This window comes from Corapipo altera, unplaced genomic scaffold (assembly GCF_003945725.1).
Source record: "Corapipo altera isolate COAL_440 unplaced genomic scaffold, ASM394572v1 44, whole genome shotgun sequence".
Lineage (NCBI taxonomy): Eukaryota > Metazoa > Chordata > Aves > Passeriformes > Pipridae > Corapipo > Corapipo altera.
This window is the reverse complement of record NW_020884880.1, coordinates 6,330,292-6,356,236: the sequence shown is the minus strand read 5'-3', so window position 1 is coordinate 6,356,236 and position 25,945 is coordinate 6,330,292. Positions and strand designations below refer to the sequence as shown.

Genomic DNA, 25,945 nt, shown 5'->3' with positions numbered 1-25,945 from the left:
GACATCTCCGAAAGTCCCTGTGGGATGACACTGTGTAGGGTCTGCATCTCAACTGGCTGTCAGTGACTATATTCCAAAGAACTCTTAATCTGATCAGATGCTCTGAAAAGCTATACATTGTATCCCATATTGAATGAGACTGTTACTGAAGTAATTCACACTTCTCAGCCTAGTGGTCTGAGGATGTCTAGTAGAGATGATAACTGCAGTCTCCCATGCAAGGGTGAGGCTCACAGTCTATTAAGGATTTTTCACACATTATTGTTACCGGCAGCAGCAAAGTGAGGATACACACAGGAGCACAAAGGGCCACAGTCAAATGGCCTAAATCATATTTTATTTATGTTATGCCTGATCCTGTTGGCTTGGTTCTTCTAGGAGCTGTAACATGGAGCAAAAATCAGGAATCAGGGATTCAGATAGACCTTAGGCCATCTGAGCATAACATTTCCAAAATATTTTCTTTTAAAGGATGTTTCCCGAACTGCAAATGAAGTTTTCAAGCAAAATGCTTACAATGCTTCCTGGACTGACTTGAGAGTCTTGACAAGGTTATCAATTAATTATATGCTATTTCATATGGTAAAACAAAATGCAAATGCCAAAGAATAATTAATACGCTACCTCCGACGAAAAAAAAAAAAGGAGGTACTCAGCACTGGATTTAATGGCAGCACCACAACAGACCTAATTCCCCAGTAGTAGTATTCTTCTCCGGGGAAACATTCAGACAAAACCATTGTAGACACTACTACATACACTCAGAGAAATATTTACTAAAAAAAGAGAAGCATCAAAGTATTTGCAAGCTTTTAGTTGATGCCTGGAATGCACATCTTTCAATTTTACACCTCTGTGGAGCAATGTATGGAGATATCTACCCATATAGAACATTCAGTGTCCAGTGCCCCAGAAGATAGGGATTTGATGACAATATAGAGAACTCATAGAATTATTTATGTTTGTTTTGTAATTGCCTCTAAGATAAGCATTTAAGCACCCAAGCTTACAGGTGCCTCAAAAATAGCCAGGATCCTTAGACAAGACTCAGTCTTGAGGCCCTTATACAAGTGAGCAGTCCTTATCCACAGACCACACCAGGAAAGAACTGTGTGCAGGGTACTGTGAGCAGCCAGTATTAAATTCTTGCTAGTGTCCCAAGGGTGTTGTGTCAACTCCTTAGGTATCTCTGCATAGCTTCTGCATTTCCAATGAAGTGACCTCTTACCTTTCCACACAAAGATCTTCCTGGCAGCACCATTGTCTAAAATGAAGCACTCCTCAGACAAAAGCATAGCCATAGAGAAGGGGTTTTCCTCTGCTATCACAGAAACCTTCATGGATCCACTTGCATCTGACACCTAAGAAAGCAATAATTTCAAATTTACATCAACTCTGGCTTTTACAACCAAATTAATCTCTGCTCCAAAAATTACCATAAAAATCAGTTGCCAATCCTATATATATGGCTATATGAAATCTGTGTACTGCTGAAAAGTAAAGTAGGCCAATGATTATTTTTTGTTTCATTTCATTTTACATCCAATAGAGGGAGATGTAGTGTTAATTTTAGGGAGTTTCTTGAGTCCCTGTCACACAACTTCTTTAAATTCGTTTCTCTTCCACTTTAATTCAACTGTTCGAAGATAAAAAATCTGTGTTTTCTTCAGTCCCTTCTATGTCCTCGGCTGAACTGGTGGACTCCCTGCTACCAAACCACCCACACTGAAGCCAAAGATACATGTACAACCTGAAAAACAGCATTTGAAATAATAATAAAACAGTCTGACACTAACAAGTAAAATACCTACATTTATAACCTACTGTTATAAATTGGAAACTGTAATATAAAACTTGTTGCAGAATCTGCTTTGTAACCCCTTCCACCACTGTAAGTTCATGTAAACCTTTAAAACCTTTTAAAATACACTCCTGTATAGCTGAAAAGACCAGTTATTGCTAGTGAAAATAAATTATTACCATTGTAATAACTTTTCTAGCAGTCTTTATTTCCTTTTGTAATTAAATATTAATTTTAAATACACCATTATATCTTACATTACAATGTAAGATATATATTATGATAAGATATATATAAGATATATATTACAGAAGCACAAGAGGGAATGTACCACCGCATACAACAAATAAAAATCAACTATTATACCTACTCTGAGGGCTCACCATAGATCTGTCTCCTGCCTTTGGCACTCACTGTTATATTGCAGCACATTTAAATCTAGCTAATAGAGCTCTGTTAGCAGGACTATGTACTTAGATGAATTTATTACATAGCCACAAAAATTCCAGAGAGTTCTCAGGATTCTAAAAATCATTCAAGCCCTTTCTCTTCTCTATTTATGTCTTACTACAGTGGTCCTGATCATACATGCAGGCCTTCTTTTTTATTCCATTTTTTTCACCTAAAACCCTGCTATAAAGATGCGCCAGATTTTTTGGCATGAAAGGAATGATTAATGTGAACTAAACAAAACACATAGACAACTGGGACTAAAAATGGCCTTGTAACATTGATCACCTCACACAGGCTTCTTGTAAATCCCAGCCACGTTTATGGGTAGTGGAAAAATCATGTAAGAGGCAGGGAGAGAGGTGGCTCCATCCTGCTGTGGTCTGTGGGATTCAGGAACCGTGGAGGGAGTGACTCATCCTCTCTCACACTTCACAGCAGCTTTGAGGCTACTATAGGTGGCACCTAAAAGGTCACACACATGGGGATCCAGTAGCACTATGTGCTGTCAGTGTTGCCACTTGTTGGGCAAATCCTCCTTGTTGAGTGATAATGGGGAAGAGAATAAAGCACATTTTATACCAGTGAGATTCTTTTCTGTCACGCTGGGCAATCTCATTGCAGGAGCCAAAGAACAAAGTGCTGAAGAGAAAGGTCCAGATCTCAGTGCTAGTGAGAGCTGCTTGTAAAAAAAGTTTTCTTGCAGTTTTCAGGAGAAAATATTTTTTTTTTTTTTAATGGGGGGGGGGAGGAGGATAAAGTATGTTCTGGATTTCATTAAAAATATCCCCCTTTTCTAAATATTTTCTCAAGTGGGAGAATATGAAAGAAAAAGGAGCTTTGGCAAAAAAGTAAAAGATGAAAAATAGAGGCCTGGATTCTGTTTGCTTTTCAGAAATAGTTCCATAACCTTATATATAGATCAAATACTGTGTTGATACAACCAAGAATAAATTCCATGTCTCTTCTAGGAAACAGCAGTATGCCTATCATAACTTTACTGAATGTAACAAAAAACTCCCACTGATTTAAACGGAGTAAATATTTATCCATTTTGTTTATAGGTAATATTTCTGGCAGTGACACTTAAACCATTGCAGGTGAGAAAGGAGAAAAAGGACATTGCAAAAGAAAGGAATTTGGCATTCAAATCCCTTTGATTTTGTACATATTAAATACAACGTAACTGTCTATCTTTCAAAGTCTGCTAAGAATAACTAAATCACATATGACTACTAAAACTCTCACTATTTAAATTAAGAAGACAGGATGATGTAAGACCAGTTAATTCTTCTTTGACCTGCACTGAGTGGTTTATAGGCCCTGTTTCCTGAGTAAACAGAAATGTAATTAATTTTTTTCCCTCAAATTACCTGGGCTGTCTTCAGTGATATCCTTTGAGAAACTTGTCCATTGGCTGCAAATTAACTAAAACAACAGCAGTTCTGTAAATGAAGCTAAAACTCCACATACAAGGAATGAACAAATGCATGGTATTGCGAGTACCTAACTATAAACAAACAAACAAACAAACAATCAACTTACCATATATAGTTTAGCGCTTCTCCTGTTTGTAATATCAGCCAGCTCATCATCATCATCACCACACTCAGGAAGCTTTGGTTTGCTCCCTAAAACCTGTACAGAAGAATAACAAATTCAATGCAGAGAGAGTAGGTGCAGTAGCATAAATACATAAACACTAATGTGTTGTCCCAGTAATCGAATCATTGGGATCATCTTTATATGTAATCCAATCTAAAACCAAACTTGTTCACCAACATATGGATAATTTTTAAAAACTGTGTCAGATCTCCAGCAGCTTTATATTTGCATGATGTCTTTCCCACAGGCCAACCTGCTGGTCTTCTATACTGGGACAGGAAGTGATATATGGAGAAAAGCTTCAGTGGACACACACACACACAAAGAAAGGTTTATGTGATCCTATCCTATGTGTGTGTTCATGTCTATCTTCCCTTTTTTTTAATAGTAACTTCTAAACTGTCAGCAAACACATCTTACAATTTTTGGAAAGATATTATTCTTAAAATGTTTAACAATACTAAAATTAAAGAGCAATACTAACATTACTAAATTAATAATTTTGTAACAAATGTGGATAAAGCCTTCCCAAATCTTCTTTCGCGAAGCCCAGCCATGATGATGATGATGAAATTAATAATAACTAATACTAACAATACTAAAATTAAAATAAAGAACAAAATATATTAGTTAAAATTATAAATTATTTCAATTAACGATATAAAATATCAGATTATGAGTTAAATAATCTTTAAAATTCCAGATTCTTAATCTCATTTTAAGGGGGAAAATTTAGCTAGGGTCTAATATATGGTGTGAGAAACACATTTTCATGCTCTACCACTACTGTGAGTGTTTTTCATCATGGTAGTTTTACGGCATGGGTAATGTTATACCAACTATCACTGCAAGAAATTTACAGAGGTTCATCAAGAATATGTTGGGTCAGTAGTCATGATTAGATCCTAGTTACGCTTTATTAATGGTCTTTCCTCAATGATTCATATATGACCAGATCCAAATGTTACATACAGAATATTATGGATTTCTATGAAATTATGTCCCAGAGCAAAGGTAATAATTGATGTCTGAGTGACTAAATATTAACATTAAGTACAAGGGCAGTGCCAGCCTTCCTATTAACTTGATCATTATATGTTAAATATGCCATGCATTTGCATATAACATGGAGTCACATGCAAAAACACTGTAAATATTTGATAACAGGAAAGCCTGACAAAGCATACAGCTGCAAAGAATTTGGAAAGAAAAACAATACAGAATAAATATTTAATAGAAATCTGCCATCTGTGGAGTTTTCTGACCTGGTAAAGTCAGTAAAACCGTAAAAAAAAAAACTAAATAAAAATAGCCTTACCAAGTGTGATTGCTACAGTTTAAGCTAAAATATTTTGGCTGTGACTCATTGAAGACAAGAAAGTCATACCCTGAGTGATTCAGAAAGATGCTATCAGTAGCTTTTCAGTAGGTATCAGCCAGCATTTCCTGAATTTACTCCACATGGCTGCAGATTTACTTTATTACAGGCCAAGTAGGGCTACATGTTCATAACAGAGTACTACCGTGAATGGTTAAAACAGGGGGCATATGGGGCTTATTGGCAAAAGGTTTCTGAAAATGTTTCCCTTCCTACCAGTCTGCACACAAGCCACAGAGCTCCAAGAATTAGTTGTTTTTGTAATGCCAGGGACATAAAATTGCTAAATAACAGGCATACATCTTTGCCTGAATAGACACTGAACAAGTTTGAGGGGTTTGTAACATTTGACTGTCAGTAACAATTCAGAGGGTAAAAGTGTCCTTTTAATAAAACTCCCAGAAGTCCATACTCGCTAGTTGTCTGCTTAATTAGGTATTTACAGAAAAAAACCAAAACACCAACACAAAATTGTGATTCCTGATGCAATTAGAGTCAGTCTTTTCCCTTGCTGTGCACACAGACTATCTGTGGTACCAAAATTATTTTACAGCATTGTTGTAAGTCATCAAAAGTGATATAAAATAATTTATTTTTTTTTTTAGCTATGTGAGTGTCACTCTGAATATTTTTAAACAAAGAGTGCCTGTTGGTGTTTGCGAAAGCATTTTGTCACAAGAAGCCTCTCTATTCACAGCACAGTCTAGGTGCTCCACTGTGGTGGCAATTAAACCAAGCAGACCCTATGCTTTAAATATTGGGCTTTAAAATTGGGCCCAGCACAGTTTAGATCACTGGCCTGACCTGTTCATGTCTTAAACTTGCATGTAGAAATGTTTTTCTGAGCTAGGTAGAGAATTATTGTCAGACTCACGAAGTCTGATCTTAGGAAATCTCAGTTCATTGGCACAGAGAGAGGGGTCAGAACCCCCTTTGTGCAGGTGCAGTTACAGGTATGAGATAAAGTGCCCTGGAAAGGGTAGAAACGTGGTTCGAGGGAAATCCATTCACAATTCACTAAACATAGTAGCTTCTCTGGCCAAAAGGAGCCCTGTGCTTCAGCAGGGGAGCAGAAAAGATAGATCACTCATTTTTGTAATTCTTTTGCAGCTTCTCAGAGGAGCCCAAAAATAAATGGAGAAGGGCCTTGAGGGTGCCTCTTTCTCCTGCATGTGAAGTCTCAGTTGCTTGTAGATCCTGGCATTCTGGTGACCCTTGTTAAGAAGGGACATGATACACTGATCCTCCCACCAGGTGAGAAAATCTAGGACTTGTGAGGAGAGCTGTGCAGCCTACATGGCCATCAGAAAAAAGCCTTGAGCTGAATTGCTAGTGGGTACCCTCATGTGTTGGTATCAAAACCCAAGATGATACAAGATAAATGATCTAAGGCTGCAAAGACACCAATTTGTGAAGATATGCAGCATTCACTATATATACTCAATATATGAAGTGATGCTGTATGAAATACAGTCAGTAAACATAAGTATTGCTAGGAACGACTTAGGTAATTTCCGACATGCATTTGTTGCCTGTTTGTCTTATAGACTGGAAGACAAGACAGATCATAGAAGGAAAAATTCTGTGCTTAAACAGAAAGAAGTTTATGCTAAAAATATAATAAGTTCTTTCCCAAAGAAATGCCTTCCAGAGAAGTGATCTTTTTTCCTTCTAAGCCAGACTCCCATGCTATGGTTGAGTCCACATGCATATGCCTGGATGTTATGACAACTGATAATTTTATCAAGAAGATTACAATACTACTTAAACAACAGCTACTTGGAATTGGAATTGGGTTGTATCATTATGCAAGCATAAAGCTGGCTGAGCTGCAGCTCTCTGGGGCACCTCCCTTTCTATAGACAATTCTCATGTGATGGATCAAAAAGAAAACAAATCATGCCAGCTGAAACTGCAGTCAAAGGCTCCAAAAGCTTTTCAGCAAAGTACCCCGATACAATGACTTATACCAACAGACCATTTAAAGGACATTCGGTCTTCTGACCCCTATCTACAAACACTCCTAGTTTCACACAAATCCTGTGGAACCTTATCTACACAGGAATTTGCTCATATAATTCTATACAGTCAGGCTGCTCCACTGGGTCTTGACACCTTATGACCCAGTGTACCGACAGCCCTAGGCTGGCTCTCCTGAGTGCTCTGAGGTTTGAGACCCTAATTTACAAATATGCCAAGAATTCAGACCCACAAATACCGCCTAGAAATAGCCATGCTCTTTTCGGGATGCAAGACAGCTTAGTCACTCTCTTCCACAGGCGTCCAACTATCTGACAAACTTCAAACCTTACCTCTTATAAATACACAGGTGCACTCACAGGTCTTGAAATGCCTTTTAATAACAACATCATTATATTATTATGATTATTATTTTTTAAATTATTTACTGCTACCGTAAAAATAATCTAAAGAGTAATTGGAGGCCCTGAAAGCATACCCACGATGCCCCAGCTTCTTCATTCTTTGGGCTTAGCATCCTTCCTTGCGGCTTGTTTCAAAACCACAGAGACTCTCCATATCACTTCATCTTATCTGTCCTTGACAATTTAAAGTGTCAAACCACTCCTTGCTCTCTGTTTACTCACCATAGAGTGTTTATCCTCTCCCCACCATTGCTTCCTTCGTGCAGTATATCAAGAGAAAAGCACAAGCAACACTGGCCTCAGCAAAGGTGCCCACAGGTGTAGTGCCTCCATTCTGCAGTGACTGCCACTGAGTACACTCTAACCTCATGGTATACCTGAGGGGTTTTGACCACTCACAGCTTAATCTGCTTCACAGTTGTTTCAGAGTAAGATATCTACAGCTGGCTACAGCAAAGCCTACCTTGCTTTACAAAGCTACAGCCTAATGCCAGCTGACCTCTCAGTGAGAGCATCAGACTGCCGAGTTAGCGTTGTTTTAGCAAAAGTATTCATTAACTCCACACCTTTAGATCTTGTCTTGAGGGATATAACAGGAAGTCAATCTGCATTAATTTTAAAATTTTTGCCTAAGTTCTGTTAGATGTTTGTGTTGAAACTCTTAGGTTAGCACAAGAATATCATAATGCAAACCAATGGATCATCTACAACAACTGCCCAAGTTCACTCTAGTGGTAAGTGTGATGTAGCTTAACCTGCCTGCAAAACCTGTTTCATAATTGCATGTGCACAAGCTCTTCTCTGTAAATACCTGCACCCTGTCAGAGAAGTGCAAAACACAGAACCAATGTTTTTACTCACAAGTGAAATTCCACCCTTAAAAAAGAATAGAAGAAATCACAGACAAAAGTTTCTAATCTGAAGGAATGTGGCAAGGTAAATAGCAAATATTGTCTTCATAACTGGGGAAGCCAGCTCTGCATCATAAAATAGTTGATATTTATTTAATGGGAGCAAGAAGCTTAAGGAGTTCAGTGAGGCTGAAAATCCAAGCAGGAAAACAATACTTGAAGAACACGTCAGGTGAAGATTAATTAAGAGAGAAAACCAGTTTATACAGTTTAACTTGTGTACACTAGCACTGTATTTGAGTTTCTTCTTAATATACACAGTTTGGGTTAGGTTTCTGGGTCTGAAACTGAACTATTTGTTGTGGCTGTGATCCCAAATGTCAGATCATAAAACCACTCAAACTGCTCTCTTTATATCCTAAAGAAAAGCAAGAAATTTAACTAGCTTAAAGCTGTCTAGATGGCCTGACATTTTATTACTTAATACTTCTGGAAAACAATCAGGGTTAGTAGCTTATCATTTACTGTCTTGCATGCTTTGACATAAGCAAGTATATCCTGCTCCACAAATTCAAGGTACTATGGCAGAATAGCCCACTACATGTGGGCTATGGCAGAATAAATCCTCTGTGCAGGACAACACATCTGAAAGACAGGCACGGTGTGAACTTGTTGGTAGATAAAGACTTAGATTTTTATTAACCTTCAAAGTAGAGAAGAGTATTACAAGGAATGTCTCTCTGAAATAAATATTGTTTCAAGTATCTAATCCAGCAGCCAGTAAAAGGAAAAAATCCATCCCAGAGAGGAAGGGATGAATATGATGCAGGCTAGTAACTACCTGGCTGATCCTGGGTACCTATGTAGAAGATCATCAGGCAAAAGTGGTTTTAGGGCTTCGCTGCTAAACTGGCAAAAGTTTAATTTCTAATTATTTTAGGTTACTGGTTCCTCTGCCAGAGCACAACCACTGGTGAGGATATTCTGGGCCAGACAAAAATTACTTTTGACTTTGGTCACATTATGAATAGCCAAATATGCCTATTTTACTGGTTATTGTAACCTGGAAATCTCTCCATCAATCTGAGCAAACATTCATAGTCTTACAAAAAATTATGCTCCCAACAGGAAAAACGATTTATCCTTTCACTGAACTGCTCCCAGGGTTTCTGCCTAAAATTGCCTCTCACTAGTTATTCCAGCCACAAAAGGTGTCATTACATGTTCACCTTGAGCAGATGACCTACCCCCCGTCTGAACGCAGATTGAAAATGAGAGGGAAACAGCCATAATGCACGGAGAAGTGGTCAAAAGGATCGTTTATATTAACAAATAGTTCTGGCATGCTATTGACTTCTGGGGTCTACCACCTAATTTATCCATAGGACTTTCTGGCATTAAGGTCCAAACCTGATCAGTGTGAATTCAGATTGCTACAAAATAGCAAAACACATCAGTTACTCATGGCACTTTTGATACATAAATTATGGCCTACATTCTTAGCCAGATTCTGTTGTCTCAGGAATTTCAAATGCAAATCATAATTTTATTCAAAGCTCTATGCTTAACTTCCTAAAAATAGGGCATTAGGCTTTGGCAACTTTTAATACAATATTTGCAACTTTGCATATCTGTCTAGGATAATTTGAATATAAAACCTTTACTCACATGATTACAATATTCTGAAATTAATTTTCTGCTCTGTGAAACTGGCCATGGATACACAAAAGAAGTATCTAGATCAGGCGTGAGAGTACAAATTCAATTTTTTTTCAATAGCTTGGCTCCAAAGTGAAACAAGCTACCTTCTGTCCTGCTGGGACTGCACAGCTGGCAGTATCTATTTACTCTGAGACTGGGTGTGCATGAAATGAGTTGAGGAAATCCCCAGCCTACACTGTCATCAAATATCTGGCTTTTAGGATGCCTCCAAGATGAACAGTGATCCCACACTAAAGAAACCAGGAGGGTGAATGGCAATGACTATGCAAACGCAGCAGGCTTTTTGTAGCCATTACTGCTGTTGAATGAACAAGGAAAATTGAGCTGCTCAGTGACCTGCCTACCTGCAGCAGAATTAAAAATGCACTAAGCAATCACCTCACCTCTACATCTTTTTCTGCTTTCTTGAGACATAAATTTAGGCACACACAGAAGTCTTTGTAGCTTTGCAGATCTCTGAAAGTCTTGTGGACAAAATATCTTATGTGCTGCATTGACAGTGCCTGCTTATGTGTTAGATAATAATGAAATAAATAAGTAACTAATGCCAACAGGGAACGTCAGACACAAAGAACATTTATCTGATAAAATTCACAAAACTCTCAGCTTTTCATTCCTTAAGTGCCTCCAGTTTTGCAGCTGGGAATTTGCAGAGCCACCAGACAGGCTGGTCCCAAGGCTGTGGCAGGCTGGACCATAGCAATATTGGAGTAAAAAGAGGAGTATGGCAAACACTCCATGGAGGTTGAGCTGAAGGCAGCAGCCTGCCATTGGCAGCCTGAGACCCCGCTAGAAAATCAGTGCTCCCAAGGGATGTACAGCAGCTGGAAGAGCAGCAGGCAGCTGTAACACATAGCATCAGCAGGCTGAACAGAAGGAGCTGCAGTAAGGTGTTTCAGCACTTGGTCAATGAGATAGAAAGGTGGAAAAAGCTACCCGAGGCATTGGAAAATTTTCCCAGTGCACCACTGCCAGTATCCACAAGCTCAGCATTTCTAGTCCCATACAGCAAATGGACCAGGTATGCCAGAGGATCTTCTCTGGTATGACACTCAAACTCCTCCATCCGAGACAGAGCACAGATTTGGACCTTAATGTTTAAAAAAGAAAATCAGAGGGTATTTTGACAGATTTTTCTCTAATGTCTCCTGCAGATGCTTGAAATCAATGAAATATTTATTAAGAGAGAGAAAAAGAGAGAGAGCAAAGATGTTTCTTTCACCGGGCTTTTCTAGGAGATACATCCTGCTTGGCTCTTTGAAAATAATTTCCTCCTGCTAGTTTAGGTGCCTTCCACTAACTGATTTCTGTCTTCAAGTTCCTACATCTGCTCAAATTTTGTGTAAAGGAGCCAAAATGTGCAACAAAGTGGCTATGATTTACAGGTCTCAAGAGTTGGAATTTGCAGCACTGATTACTGCAGTATTTTAATCCATCTTAATTTACCTACCTCTTAGTTTTTACAGGTAAAAACAAATAGTATCAAAGTCATAGGGAGTTATGTAAGCAGAAGACCTGGCCCTGACAATCTAATTTGCAGTAAATACAATAATTATATTTACAGATTCCTTCAGCGTTACCCACTCAGTGTTGGTGAAAATACTGAACTGATCCCACAACACACGGAAAGCTTTCTTTTATACAGCTGTTCTTCACTCTTGCCCAGATGTGAGAGGACTTTTACTCCAGTCTTATATAGCCTAGACAGGAAACACCAGTCTGTGCATATGCAGACTCCTCTGAAAAAAAACTCTAAACTACAAAGTTTTCCTCCCTGAGCCCTTCCCTGCACTACAGAACTTTCACTTAAGAAAATTCAAAGGCAACCTTGTGCACAGACCCCAGTTGGTCTGCACAGAGGCTGGGATGAGAGAGACCTGCAGAAAAAAAGGAAAAAAAACCCATATCCCTTCAAGGTGCATTTGTCTTGGGGAGATGCAGGATTCCAGGAAGATCATAGCTCTGAGATTTTTATACAGCAAGGAAAATCTATCCTTTCAGGTCTTCTCCATGAAATTCCCCTGTTGTGAGGAAGTACATTTAAATAAGTTCAAACAACTCCACGTGGAGATAACTGCTAACAACTCTTGTCTTTTTCCTGGTCTTCTTAATTATACTCATTTAATAACTGAAAATTATAGTACTTTTTCATCAATAGATTTCTTGATAGTCTAGCACAGAATGGAAAAAAGATATTACAAACTCCATTAATATTCTAACATGTAATTATAGGATTATAATTGACTAACGTGGTAACCTTGCAAGTGCTACAGCTGCTGAAGAAGGAAACATAATAAAGATGAGTGGTTTTCTAACTCACAAGAGTGCAAATGACATGTTATAATTTGATCACAAGCACTTCCAGAAAATCATTAGGATCTTAGAAATTCACTAAAATACCTAGTATAGAAGCAACTTTCTTAGCATAAGAAATTAGATTTTCAATCATAGTAGAGCTGTTCATAAAGGATTTAGCTCATGCCATGCAGTATGATGCACCTGAACATTTTATTTTCTGAAGTTAAATTTCTAATGCAGGCACTGAAATTTGTATTTAGAGACTTAAATAGAAGCCTAGCTTTCAGATCTATTTGCCACCTGCAGCTACTATTTAATTCCCCGTCATTTAAGTACCTGGCTTCAAGCAGCCAAGAGTGAAAACTTCAGCTTGAAGAACATTATGGGTAACTCCCAACATTCCTGAAGAGTCCTCCTTACCAGCCTCTGCTACTCTTGGGCAAAACTCCTGATTTTCTACCTGGGTGTGGGGAAAACACTGGGCCAAATGCTCAGCTGGGGTAAGGCAGCAAAGCTGTACTGAAATCCAGGCCATGCATGTTTTGTCTGAGTACAGGCTGTGTAACTGCTTCCTTTAAATGCAAATTTGCATCAAGAAAAAGGACTGTCCTTAAGGAAGGAGATATGCTCAGTAAATAGAAAGGATGGCTGGTTTTGACAGCTTGAAACTGGTATCCTGCAGGGCAAGGGGTTTGTACTTTGTATGCACATTCATAGCCCATCATAAATTTTAATCCAACAGTGTAATGATTAATAAACTGCCACTCTGCAGACTGGACAGGTGTTGCTGTGAAAGGCGCACAAGCACATGTAGGATTTTTCCCCCTGGACTACTATTGAGTTTGTATCCTACAAACTCTTACTGCTCAAAATGACCCAAATTCTTGCTAGCACCTGCATATATCCAAAACCATTTCAGTGAAGAAGCATATTAGTCTTCCTGAGGAGTAAATTTGACCCATAGTTTCAAAGCAGCCTGAGAAAGCTATTCATTTGAGCAGCCAATGCAACTGTTGATAGAAATTAGACCTAGCAGTTCTGCTATCTTCTGTGCATTAGCTTGCTTAAGTCTTCACATTCTCATGACAATGTAGTTAACTTCTCTGAGTGCCTGCATTACTGAGTCTTTGCACTGGGAACAGGTACAAATTCCATTGTCCTCACCCCTCTCTCAATGCATTCACTTTCTTTTTTTACATACTGTTCAATACTGCCTCTGCCCTGGGACTGAAATTCATTTCTACTATTCATTTCGCAAAATTCCCCGAAATCATGTCCATTTTTTTTCCATATGTCTTAATTTAGATAATAAAATACTTTGGTTTACTTACTTCCAAAGCCATAGATAGGACTTCATTAATGTATTTTTCATATTGGGTATATTCTTGGTTGTGAACAGGTCAGGCTGGACCCTAATAGTTACATGCAATTCAAAGCTTAAAACCATGCCACGTTTGAGTAAAACTGTGTACAAGCTACATGATTAAGCAATTGTTTAACTCTAGCAAACACCTGGAGTTTGTATTCTACAAAAGATTAGAACAGACCATTATTCTAAGAAGTTACCCCTCCTCCTCCTGCATCACCCTCACTCCCACTGTTCCTCTACTCATCTCTATATAAAACAAACAAGCCTGCCCTTAGCATGATGAGCTCATAATACAACCAAAATTAAGTAAACAAGAAGAAATGCAAATGTTATGAGAGCAGCAAGAGCAGTTTTTGCTTTTGCAGAGTTGCGATGACAGATCCTGTTCTTGCTGGCTTTGGGAAAGTAGCAGGTACAAACCTCCATCGGTGGGGCACTCACTGGTCTTTGAGCCTTATATAATGATCCATGTGACCAGAGACTGCAGGAACCTGCCCAGCTCCTTCAAAGAAGCATGCCCTTGCACTCTCACATCCACATATGCTAGTTGCAAGTCAAAGCAAGACTTACTTTCTCCAAGCTACCTCACTGTGCTCCATGCTGCCCTTGGAAATTATCTTTGGTTTGTAACATATGATTTTTAAGGGCTTGAATTTAATAAGAAAGGAAGAAGTGATCTTGCTCTTCTGTCCTTATGGGCAGATATCTATCCAGGTAATTTAAGGTTTACCGGAGCTTGGCATTTTCAACATATTTGCATTATTGAGGTCTCTAGAGAAACAGCCTCTGTAACTTGCATTTGCAATGGGATCTCTTTATTGCCTGTGCTCTTGGGATTTTATCCACAGGACTGAGCTAGCACTGTGTGGTGCTACCAGTCCCTTTTCAGTCACAAAGGCAGAAAAGTGTGATTGGCTGTAATATGATCAAATCATTCATGCATGGTATTTATTCACACCATAGGCAAAAACAATCATCACTGAACACAATAGCATTCAGGAATTCTCATGATTAAGCATTGTTTAGGGGCTTTACAGAAAAAGGAGGAGGAGAAAGGCTGTGTTATCAGAAAGGAGGAAGAGGTTCCCCCTGTTGCTCAATATTTACAATAACTGAATATTTACACAAGTATTTTATGAGATGTCATGACCCACCTGTTGTAAGGCCTAGAAAGCTAAAAAAAACCAGGCACGCGACAACTGCAAATGTTGAGTAAACAAAAGTCATGGCATTTTCTGTTTAAAGGCAGAGGAGTAATTTCAAAGATACCTACTGACACGATGCTTCATTTTCTTGTGGTTTTACACCTCAGCCATCACAATTCTCAGGTTTCATTGTTTCAAACATGAACATCAAAAATTACAAAAATAAAACAAAAGCCAAAAGCCTCAGCAGTGAAACCTGCAGCAATCACATGGTACAAAGAGCTGCAGTTTTAAGGGAGTAACTCACAGGGGAATGATAAAGCAGTTCTATGAATCAGACAGGTTTGACTGTAGAGAGAACAGAACTATCTTTAAAAGTGTTAGCTGAACCTGTCATAATTAAGTAGAAGGCACAGATGCAGGCTCAACACTTAGTTTTGGTAAAACTCAGTCTATCCTACTTTTTCATTGGCTTTTATACCGTACAGACAGACTGTCACAGCTGCCTGAGATATTTAAAATGTACGACAAAGAGATGAGTCTATGTAGACAGAACAGTACTATCAATCTAAAAATCTTTTAGGGTGTCTAATATTTCCAATTACACAAATATAGGAAAACAATTATACTAAGACTTTCTCTTCCCCTCTACTCCTCTCTGGAGGATTGGATGCTTTACATCTTTCCCTTGGGTGACTCAGAACTCAATTTCTGCTTCCTGTATTACTGCAAGCACCTTCAGCTTGCTGTCCAACTACAAAACTTCACAGATAAAAGACATTTCTGACTCCTTGTTTCTCCATTTTGCCACTACTCTGAAAACAGAAGCACAGGTCACACATTCATTAGTCCAACAGTGGGCAATAACTTCACTGGAGAAAGGAAGCAGGGTGCAACAAGTCATTGACTCATCCTGCTTACCACTTCCCATAATGCTAAATAATGAGATCATGCGAAACTATTTTTACCTTCTCTAGTTTTGTCCTTCCTTCAGAATTAGAGCAGAGGTTCCAACCACAGTTGGAAAATTGTCTGTCCTAAGCCTGGCTACCTGCTACTTTGGCTGCTCTCTCAGGTCTCAGTGATCTCTTGGGTGTCCAAATACAGTGCTGTGAGATCTCTGCTTACCGCTGCAAGCAGTCAGATGATGAGCATCAGTGTCAGCACAGTGGGCCCAAGGGTGTCATACAGGGCTAGTAACTGACTCTAGATGGTTTTGGTCATAGCATATCTTTGAAACCACATATTTAGTCTTCCTTAATTTAAAAGGAAAAAAAAAATGTAGCTAGGTCTAACCCTAACATAGTCAATTGAGAGCTCCCAAACTGACTCAAGCATTGTTAAGACCAGGTTTTGGATTGGTCCCATGCAGGTGAAAAATTTTCTGTAACACAATTAGAATTTTCAGGCCTAAGATTCAGCAGAATGGGGAACTATTCAGCTGTTTACATGTGAAAATCAGAGCTGAGTTGGAATCTGGTGCATTTTATTATGGTCTGCTGTGACTGTGGAGACCAGTCAGAGCAATAGCAGCAATTTGTCCAAGGTGGTCTGCTTATTATTTAAATTTCCAAGGCAGCAACCCTATACAGCACTGCTTATTTAAACCTGCAAGTCAGCCTCACCTAAAGTACAAACACAGAGGTGAAACTAGATAGATTTAAATACCTTCAGTGTGTTTGCACAGAAAGCTTTTGCCTCATCTTCACACTCAGAGTTCTAGTGATTCCTGAAGCATCTTATGAGAACTTCTGTGCACCCACTGCAGGTCTAAGCTTTCCAGACATGCTGCGTTTCCTGAGTGTGAGCACAGGATGGTCGCTGTGTGTTCCCAAGTGGCCCCTGGTCACTACAGTAGATTAAAAAAGAGCTTGCTGCTGTCAAGACTACTTATGTACCGAGCTTCCAGTCACTTTCCTTTCCCAGGGCGAGTGAGCTGCATCTTGCTGGCTTGCCACAGCAATACACCCAGTCGTACAGTGTGCTCCAGACAGTTCTCTCCCATGGGCAAATTGTTCAAGCAGTGCCAGCCTGTTCTCAGTTCTTGCTAAAAATGGTTGTTGGGAGCAGGCAACTTGTCAGACTGGTTTACCTCCCCTGCAGTGCCACAGCTCCCAACAGGAAAGGAGACTGGCCAGGAAACACCACCTCATCACAGCCATGGCTGCCTCTGCTAATCCTGTAGCAAGACAGATGTGTGGCAGGGTTAGTTCAATCAGCTGTCTTGCCTACATGGTGGGGTGTAGGCACAGAAGTCCTGCTTTTCTGGTTAGGAATCACAACTCTGTGCTTATGAAGTAGGAGTAAGACCACTATCAGCTTTTTACGTTGGTACTCACAGTGGGTATGTCAGCCCCTGCCTGAGAACGTTAACACGCTCCTCCTTGCACTGCGTGAGCAAGTTCAGTCACTGATATGGAAGCAGATTTCTAGCTAACAGGAAGGGGAACAATTCCTGACATTTTTCAGAGGAGATAATTTTAAGAAATCTCATTCTGATTTCAGTGACATACTGGATGACAAAATGAATATTTAAAGTACATAATTATTTTCCCTGGAAAATAAGTCAACCTTTTTCAAGAACGATGGAGATGCCAAAAATCCATCCTTCCTGATATGGAGAGAAGAAACAAACCCAATGTTAACTTCAGAGCAGTTAGCCCAGGAAAGTGTTACAGCATTTAAGAGACAATTTTGTGGGAGCAAGGAGATATCCAAACAAAGAGCACCAGGAACTGGATACAATTTAAGCAGGAATAGCGATTAATAGGTTTTATATGTTTGTGAGGTTAACTACTCTTGTGGCTTATTAGCAGCACATTTCAGAGCTTGTACTGGGACAGCCGCAGCTGAGGTGCAGACCTCGTTATGCAAGCAGCAGTTAAAAATCAAGGCTACCTAGCATGATGCAGACTAGAAGGTAAACCTTTACTGCAGACACGGTCAAATTGGGCTCATTACAGTGGTGGCAATAAAAGCAATGAATATAGTTGCATTGGACTACCCATTTTTGTTCCCTCTATATTCACAATACAAAAGGAAAAGCAGAAACTTCTTCATATACTGCTGTGCAAGTGAAGAAAAGATTTATTCCCTGATACAATAACAATGCACTACAGGATCAAAACGCAACCTTGGTGTTTTTCCTGCTCTTAATCGTGTGCCAAGGTTGCTACAAAACAACAATTGCACACAGATGAAAAGTCTGGAAAACAGATGCAGGAGCGAGGCCAGCATGTCCCTGCTGCTCAGAGCCTGTGAGGGGGGTGGCAGTTGGGCTCCCAATAGCCATCCCTGCAGCTGGCCTGTGTCCTCGCTGTGGTGGCATAGAAGTCTGACTTATTTGCATTGCACCTTAGCCAGATAAGAGGTGCAAAGTGTAGCTGCCCTGATCGATGCTCCCAGCTCACACATAAGCTTATCAGAATCGTCGTGCAAAGCCTCCAGTGGTAAACCCAGGATGAGCTTGGCAGTAGGAGCTGGGGCCAAGGGACCATGCCAGCAGGCTCCCACAGTGCCACCCTGGCACAGCTGCAGCAGGCTGCAACCCAATGCTGTGATTCCAATCAGGAGCAGAAGGTTGGGCTCTAATTGTCAACCTGTGCTCTTTTCATAAAAGTTATAGGTGTAAAATGTGCCACATCAGAGCCAATGTGAAAAGTCTGTATAAGGAAGTAAAAAGCCAGATGCAGGATTGTTTACTGGGGATTTTTTTCCCCCTTCAAAAATCTCCAGTGCACTGGGTGCTACCTCCCCATCTGAGCACAGCCACGTCTGTACTCAGATCCACAGGGAAAAAAGTTTTTGCAAGGATATGGGCAGACCATTCAAAGGGGTCACCACAGCCAGCATGTCCACAGGCTGGTGGCTCAGCACCTGGTATGTTTTGCTGCCTAGGCAATAACTAGTTATATTGCATGTGACCACACCAAGTGTAAGCACCAGCAAAAGTAATGTTACACCTGCATGCACTGCTAGCATTACTTCCTGAAATACGAGGCAATATTCTAATTGTATATACTCCATTTTATTGAAGGACTCCTTTATGACCCTGCTTTCCTCTTCCTGCTTTTTAGAGAACAAATGGGAAGAGCTTAATTTAGGACACAAATGCCAAATGACAATGTATTTATTAGTATTTGGCCTGCAACAACTGTGTTTTCTAATTTTTCAAGATTTGATAAAATTCATAAATTGGGGATTTTTTTTTCACTCTACTTTGATCAGCTCAGTTATGAAATCTAAAATCTATTTTTAAAGTAAATGGTTAAACTTTCTAAACATATGAGGAAGGGCCTTACTAGGGTTTTAGAGGCTAGGTGCATACGCTCTTGGAATAGAAGTAGGTATGCAAAGCAGTGTGCTTGGCCCCGTGCATAAACATGCAATTTGCTGCATTTTTTTTTTAACTTTCTACACACAGTAATTCTGTGTCTTTCCTTGTTTGGTGCTGTCCCAGCTTGATGTTCATTCCTCACACAGAGCAGATAGCATCAGTCACCCCACAGCTAACTCAAAAAAACAAACATTAAGTTCGTGAAAAAGTACTCTCAGATGATTAATTATCTCAGACTGTAATGTCCAATTAACACTGCTTGGATAAGGAAGGTGAAGGTATAAACTGGCCTACTATAGCCTGTGTCTGTTTTCCTGTAGTCAGCCCAATCCAATTTAGTTCCTGAGGTGTAAAAACTTTTTATTCATAGCTATGTCAGCAACTGGTTTGCATATTACAATACCTCTATGAGCCGGTCTGGTTCACTCCCTTCTTCCACAGTAATTAATTTAGACCTTCCATTTCGTTCATTGTCCCGAATACCAACAGCAACTTGAGTAGCCTTCAGCCGCTCGTATTTATTGCATGATGAGCCACACCACTGATAGATTTCCTAAAATAATGAATAGAAGACAGACATTAGCAATAGGATTCAACATAGCAAAATTATGAAACTTATTTAATCTTACTGGATCTCAACCACCAGAACATCAGTGAACATCTTTCAGAAACACTTTCTAGCAGAGATTTGCATTAAATCACATAGATATTTGTAGTATCTATGTAGTCTCAAATTGCACCAGGGGAGATTTAAGTTTGACATTAGGTTTGACATTCCTTCACAGAAAGGGTGATTAAACATTGGAATGGGCTACCTAGGGAGGTGGAGTCATCACTGCCCCTGGACGTGTTTAAGAAAAGACTGGACATGGCATTTTGTGCTGTGGTCTAGCTGATGTGGTGGTGTTGGGTCAAAGGTTGGACTTGATCTCAGAGGTCTTTTCAAACCTAATTGATTCTGTAATATGCAAGTAAGTTGCTGACTAAGGGACCATCCACCCCAGCATCTTTGCCAGCTTTACAAGGAGCATTCAGACACTGCAGCAGCAGCTCTGCATGCTCTGGTGACAGCAGCCCCACCAGATATCATCCTGCGGGCCTTTGAGGCCTTCCTCTCATCTGACTGAATGGGTAAGATTTGTACATGACAAGGAAAGTGCGATTCAGCCAAAATGGAGCATAAGCCCAAGGCACCTCTCAGAAAGGAGAGCCACCAGAATCAGCCTAAGACAGGTCACCTGATTCAGTCATACCACAGAACAAGGACCCCCAGTTTTGGCAATTCTCATTATTCATCATGAACTCAAAATCATTTCAAAATAAAGAATTTAGACTTCAGTCTTGATGAAAATTATTACCAAGAGGCAGAACATAAGCTGCAGAGCCACTGGAGGCTGAGCTGGAAGGAGCTAGTCAAATGAAATAACTGATCTTGGCTGATTGCTTCTCCTGGAAGAAAGCAATTTGATTCTTCACACAACTCTATCAAATAGCCCAAATAATAGAAATTACACAGTAATTTTCAACTTTAAATAAAAGTTGAACTGGTTTGTGAAATGCAAATAAGGATTTAATCAGAGCCCTCACTAAGTTACTGAGGGTTAGTTTTACAATGCATATACAACTGTATAAAACTTGCATTTGAGATGAAAACATTTCATCCAAAATACCTTTTTAAGCTATTTCTGCTGACCACTACTGTTCTTTAATAGTATTTGAAAGGGTGGTTTGAGACAAGCAAGAGCTGAAGCACAGCTTCTCAGAACTAGCAGACGCAAATTTTTAGGAGACAACTCATGTTGATGCAATCTGTACACAAAACAGTGCTAGTAACTTCCAATATTTATTCTTGACGAGCTCAGTGATATCACTGTTCCCTTCCAAGTTCCCTTCCCTTCAGAAGCATCTTCAAAGACGAAGTTTTAAGCTTCATTAGAATTACACCACAGGTTCTCAGAACTGTATCCCTTTCAACTTGAAGATGGTTATGCAATGAAAGCTGTGAGGTTTTCAGCTTGCCCTTACCAACTTGACTGTAGGCTTAAGTTCTGGTTTAAATACTGTCAGTTTACTAAGTATCCAGAATCTGGAGACATACTTGGCTTCAGGTTTGAACCTTATCTTAAATCTGACTTTCCACATTTACCCAGAAAAAAGATACTGTTTGTACTCAGGGAACAGAATTTTCTAGAGAATTTAATGTATAGGAAGTAAAAAGTTTCAATTTGAGTAGATTTTTTTTGGTACAGTTGTTATTGCCATGCACTTCTTCAGTCATCTTCTAAATTTTGGGAAACTTTTCATAGAGACTCCTCAGTTTCATTCTCATCCTGGCCTACTTCTTACCAATTGAGCTTATTTGCAATTATGTGAGAAAACAGGAGTCACTAGAGATAGTGCAGCAATAAACAGGAATTCTTTATTTCCCACAATCTATAGAAGCAATAAGGAAGAGAAAGAAGTCATAATAGAGAACTAGCTGAGGAGGTGAGGCAGTTATTGCCTTATCTCACTGTGGATGCTGCACTTTGTGGAGATTACTCATTCAGCAAGGTTAAAAGTTCAACTTCAGTTGTGCCTATCAGCCTTCTGTAGGTCTTTTGGCAAACAGCCATGCAACCTCAAACAAGCAGTCACATCTACAAAATGAATCATATTTGATGTACTGACCACAAAGGATATTGTGAAATTACAAAGACCTTTACTTCTTGGACAATAAGTTCACATTTTCTTTTCTTAGTATATACCTGGTGCACTGCACCCAAGCTACCCCACATTCATAGTTTATTCTCCCAGTTTGCCTTCAGTCATCAAGTCACTAAACTGAGCTCTCCTACAGTCCACTGTCTTTAGGTTTCAAATCAGCCTGAGGAAGGAGAAAAAAAAAAAAATCTGCACTAATGGACTTCAGATTTTTAGATTTGCAGATTTCATTATTTTCCTTATGGAGTCCACATTTGCACATAATAACCTAGCCCAAATACTTTTGTCATAAACTAAAATAAGTGTTTTTTATTAGCTGTAACTTTGAGAAATCTTACGTTGTAAGACTTTCTTCTGGTCTACAAAAATCCCTCAAAACAGCTTGGATCAACAAGCAGTGTCTGAAAACATCCTTGATCTGGATTTTACAAACTTCTTCTTTCCTGGTTATTTAAAAAAATCTTGATTTTAAAAGCTAGAGAAACAAGAATCTGATTCTCTTCAGCACTAGAGAATAAAGACAGTATTCTTTATTAAAAGTCTGAAAGCTAAACTTCATGTACTATATAATCTAATAAAAGGAAACGAGCAGCCACAAGTCATGAAAATGTCCCCAAGTATATAATAGTTTACTGTATTTTCAATGAATGCTAAACAAATAGCTTAAGCATTTAGTGCTACAAGCTTTCAGGAGCTTAGATTTCATTAATTTTTTCTTCTGAAGTAAAATCATCTCATTTGTAATGGATCTAATTTTGAGGCCTCATGGTAGAGAAGCTCAGCTTGATATTTACAAGTTTGTCTTCCTGATATACCTTATCCATTTCAACTTCTAGACAGATTGGGTTTCTCAACAATTTCAAGTCAGAAAAAGATTTTTAAAAGTTACAGCCACTTCTTGACGAGGTTAATATTTAGATCTGGATTTACCCAAAATAAAGTTAGCTAGTTATCTAACTGCTGAGCTTTTGGGTTGTATTTTAGTATTCCTGTATTTATTTTTAGACATGTAAAGGGCTCAACTATGGCCAAAATATTAGCTCTAGCTTACTCAGTGCTTTCACAATTTCTTAGCTGTATGACACTCTCACTATTTTTAGGCTTATTTTTCTAACTTTATTTTGAATTAGTGGGCTGCCAAAAAATGTTTCCATTAAAATGAAAACAGACCTCAAGTGTTCACTTGCCTCAAAATAAAAGGAGCTTCATTCATCGGTAATTCCTGTGCCAATCTCAGTTTATTTTCAGAAGTTTGTACTTGCAGTATTTGGGTTTTTTAAAATCTCTTTAACAGAGTTTGAGAGAGATGCTATGGAAGAAAGCTATTCTGCCACCTTTTATTAATGGTTATTGATATAATTAGGCTTGTCAGATCACAGTAGGACAATTAACAGCTGAGAGTGAGAAAATGTTATCATGAATAATCACAATGACCACCCCAGAGCTCCTGAGGGGGGTTGGGAAGCTCTGTGCCATGACTACTGTGGTCATAGCAAGGTCTCTCCTCATCTGTCATTTTGGGGACACAGTTTGGTCTTCTAGTCAGAACACCAGGATTCCCTGCTCCTACTCACAGAATCACAGAATATGCTGAGTTGGAAGGGACCCTCAAGGATCATTGAGTCCAACTCTTAGCTAGCCCTGCACAGGACCATCCCCAGGAGTCACACCATGTAGCTTCCGGCCCACAAAATGACCTTGAGGAAGTCATGTATTTCCACGGTTCATTAAAAATGACCCAACTATACAGAAGCATGCAGCAGCATGATTATGCATGGCTCACGTAACTCTGAGAAAGAGCACCTTGGCACTTTTCCCTATATGGAGGGGATTGTGAAAGTACACCTCCTGCTTCCTGGTCCAGCCCCAAATGGCACGTAGAGCAAGAGAAGGAAAAACAAACAAATAAAAAAAAAAATCACTCATTTCACAAGTGACATAAAAACCAAATTTTCCCTTTCTAAACACATAGGCACCTCTGTATTCAACTGGCAGTCTGCTGAGTTTGGAGGCAAATGAAAATAAACTCTGCGCCATGACATCTTTTCTGTGGACATTAGCCAGGACAATGACAGCAAAACCCAAGAAGCTTAAATCCATGAAGAACTCATTTTTGCTCTAGTTAAATATGTCCTAGACATGCAAGTGTTTTAGACCTATATCTTTGTTGAAATACCTACTAATTTCAGGCTCCTACTGTAATTGCTGATTTGCATTCTCTTAAATTAAGAGACATTACAAAGCTAAACAAATTAAATAGGTTTCAAAACTCTAACTTGAAGCAAGTTTGTGGCAAAACTTCAATTTTTGTAGAAAATAATGAAATGTTTAAGAGATTTAGTCTCAATCTTAAAATATTAAAATAAAAATTCAATCTCTCATTAGGGAAAGCACATAAGCTGGTGTGCCTCCATTCACTGTTTGCAGGCCCTGATACACCCAACCTGTCCACCTTTGTCTGCATCTACACCAGCATATGCTCCCAGAACGTAACTGCACCTCAACTGAAAAAAAAAAAAATAAAAATTACCACTCTTCATTCATCTATTCAGAAGCAGATCAGAGTCCAGACAAATAACCACATAATACAGAAAGCCACTGTAGTGGTTTCACAGCAGGTAGAAGAAAGGCTGATGAGGTTTGTAAAGAAAGGTGGGTCAGAGAGAAGTTGTGATGTTGGAGTGCCCAAAGGACCCAGCACTTCTAATGCTCACCTCCTAAGGGAAGCAGAAAAAAAACCCAGCAAAGCTAGAGTCAGATAGAACATGTATAAATACTGGCAAAGCTTTTATACATATCATTCTACTATCAAAATGACTGGCATGCACTCAGCTGAGACTCCATTCTCTTCACAGTCATTGATGAACAGTTGTTCAGATAAGGCATGAGTTAATTTTAGCTGAAACTCTTCTTTGTTAAAGTCTAGTCCCTTAATTAAAGTCGACAGGTTTAAAGGAAAAAAATGCCAATACAAAACACAAATAAACTTGGAAAAAAGTTTACATATAAGCTACAAGCAACAGAAATGCTTTCAATGCCCTCAATTCCAGGTATTTGTAAAACAATTGCATATTACCTTGGTGTTCATATTTCAAACATCAAATGTTTAGAAATAAAACAAGAGTGTAGAGCTTTTCTTTTCCTGATTTACTTTTTTGTACTTAAAGTCCACACAGTGGGGAAGATAACTGAACTGTAAAACTTAATAAAAATTACTAGGATACAGCACTTTTTGTCAGTTCACTGACATTCAGGTTTTTTCTAGGAACTGATGATACATATTAAGAAGAATATTTGAATTCAACCAAGTTAACATAGCCTTCCAAAAACATTAGTCTTCTTAAATTATTCAATTTCTTCCCTGTCTTGATTGTTGAATTGTCGATACAGGCAGGGAGAAGAAAAAAACCCTCATTTCACATATCCATCAAATCTGCCTCTGACATGTGTTGAAACTGTAATATAGTGAACCATTGAAAGTTGTGGAGTTTTGATAATCCAAAACAAACTCTAGATTCATTCAGCCAGAATGCTGCTGAAGCCACCATGAGCCTGGTCCTAGTATAATTACAATAGTGACTTTGTAACCAGTCCTGGAATCTCCCATTTGACTCAAATGGAACAAATTTTCAGACTAAAAATAAAGTTAGCTATAGCAGTGATGCAGTTAGTACACTCATTTTTCCTCTCACAACTCTTTTGCTAGTATGTACTAAGAACAGCTGTTGCAATACCACAGTGCATTAAGGGGTGAATGCCAGAAGGACATCAATTCTAGATAACAGCAGTTCAATCAGCAAAACATCTGGATTTCTACAACATCAGGAAGTAAACTAACTTAACCAAACCCCTGTGCATGCATGTCTGTCCTGTCCACCTGAAGCTTAAAGGATGGTCTCTGGT

General features: G+C 39.0%; 1 protein-coding gene across 1 annotated transcript in view; it reads right to left on the bottom strand.

Annotated features, from left to right (window-relative positions):
- The window catches only part of SCIN (scinderin), a 50,477-nt gene that overhangs the window by 12,275 nt on the left and 12,257 nt on the right, over positions 1-25,945 (bottom strand). Inside the window, exons 4-6 of the mRNA XM_027639307.1 lie at positions 19,743-19,892; positions 3,797-3,889; positions 1,229-1,361 (exon numbers count right to left, since the gene is read on the bottom strand). Of these exons, the coding sequence (XP_027495108.1) occupies positions 1,229-1,361; positions 3,797-3,889; positions 19,743-19,892 (376 nt within the window). The remainder of the gene's footprint in view (positions 1-1,228; positions 1,362-3,796; positions 3,890-19,742; positions 19,893-25,945) is intronic.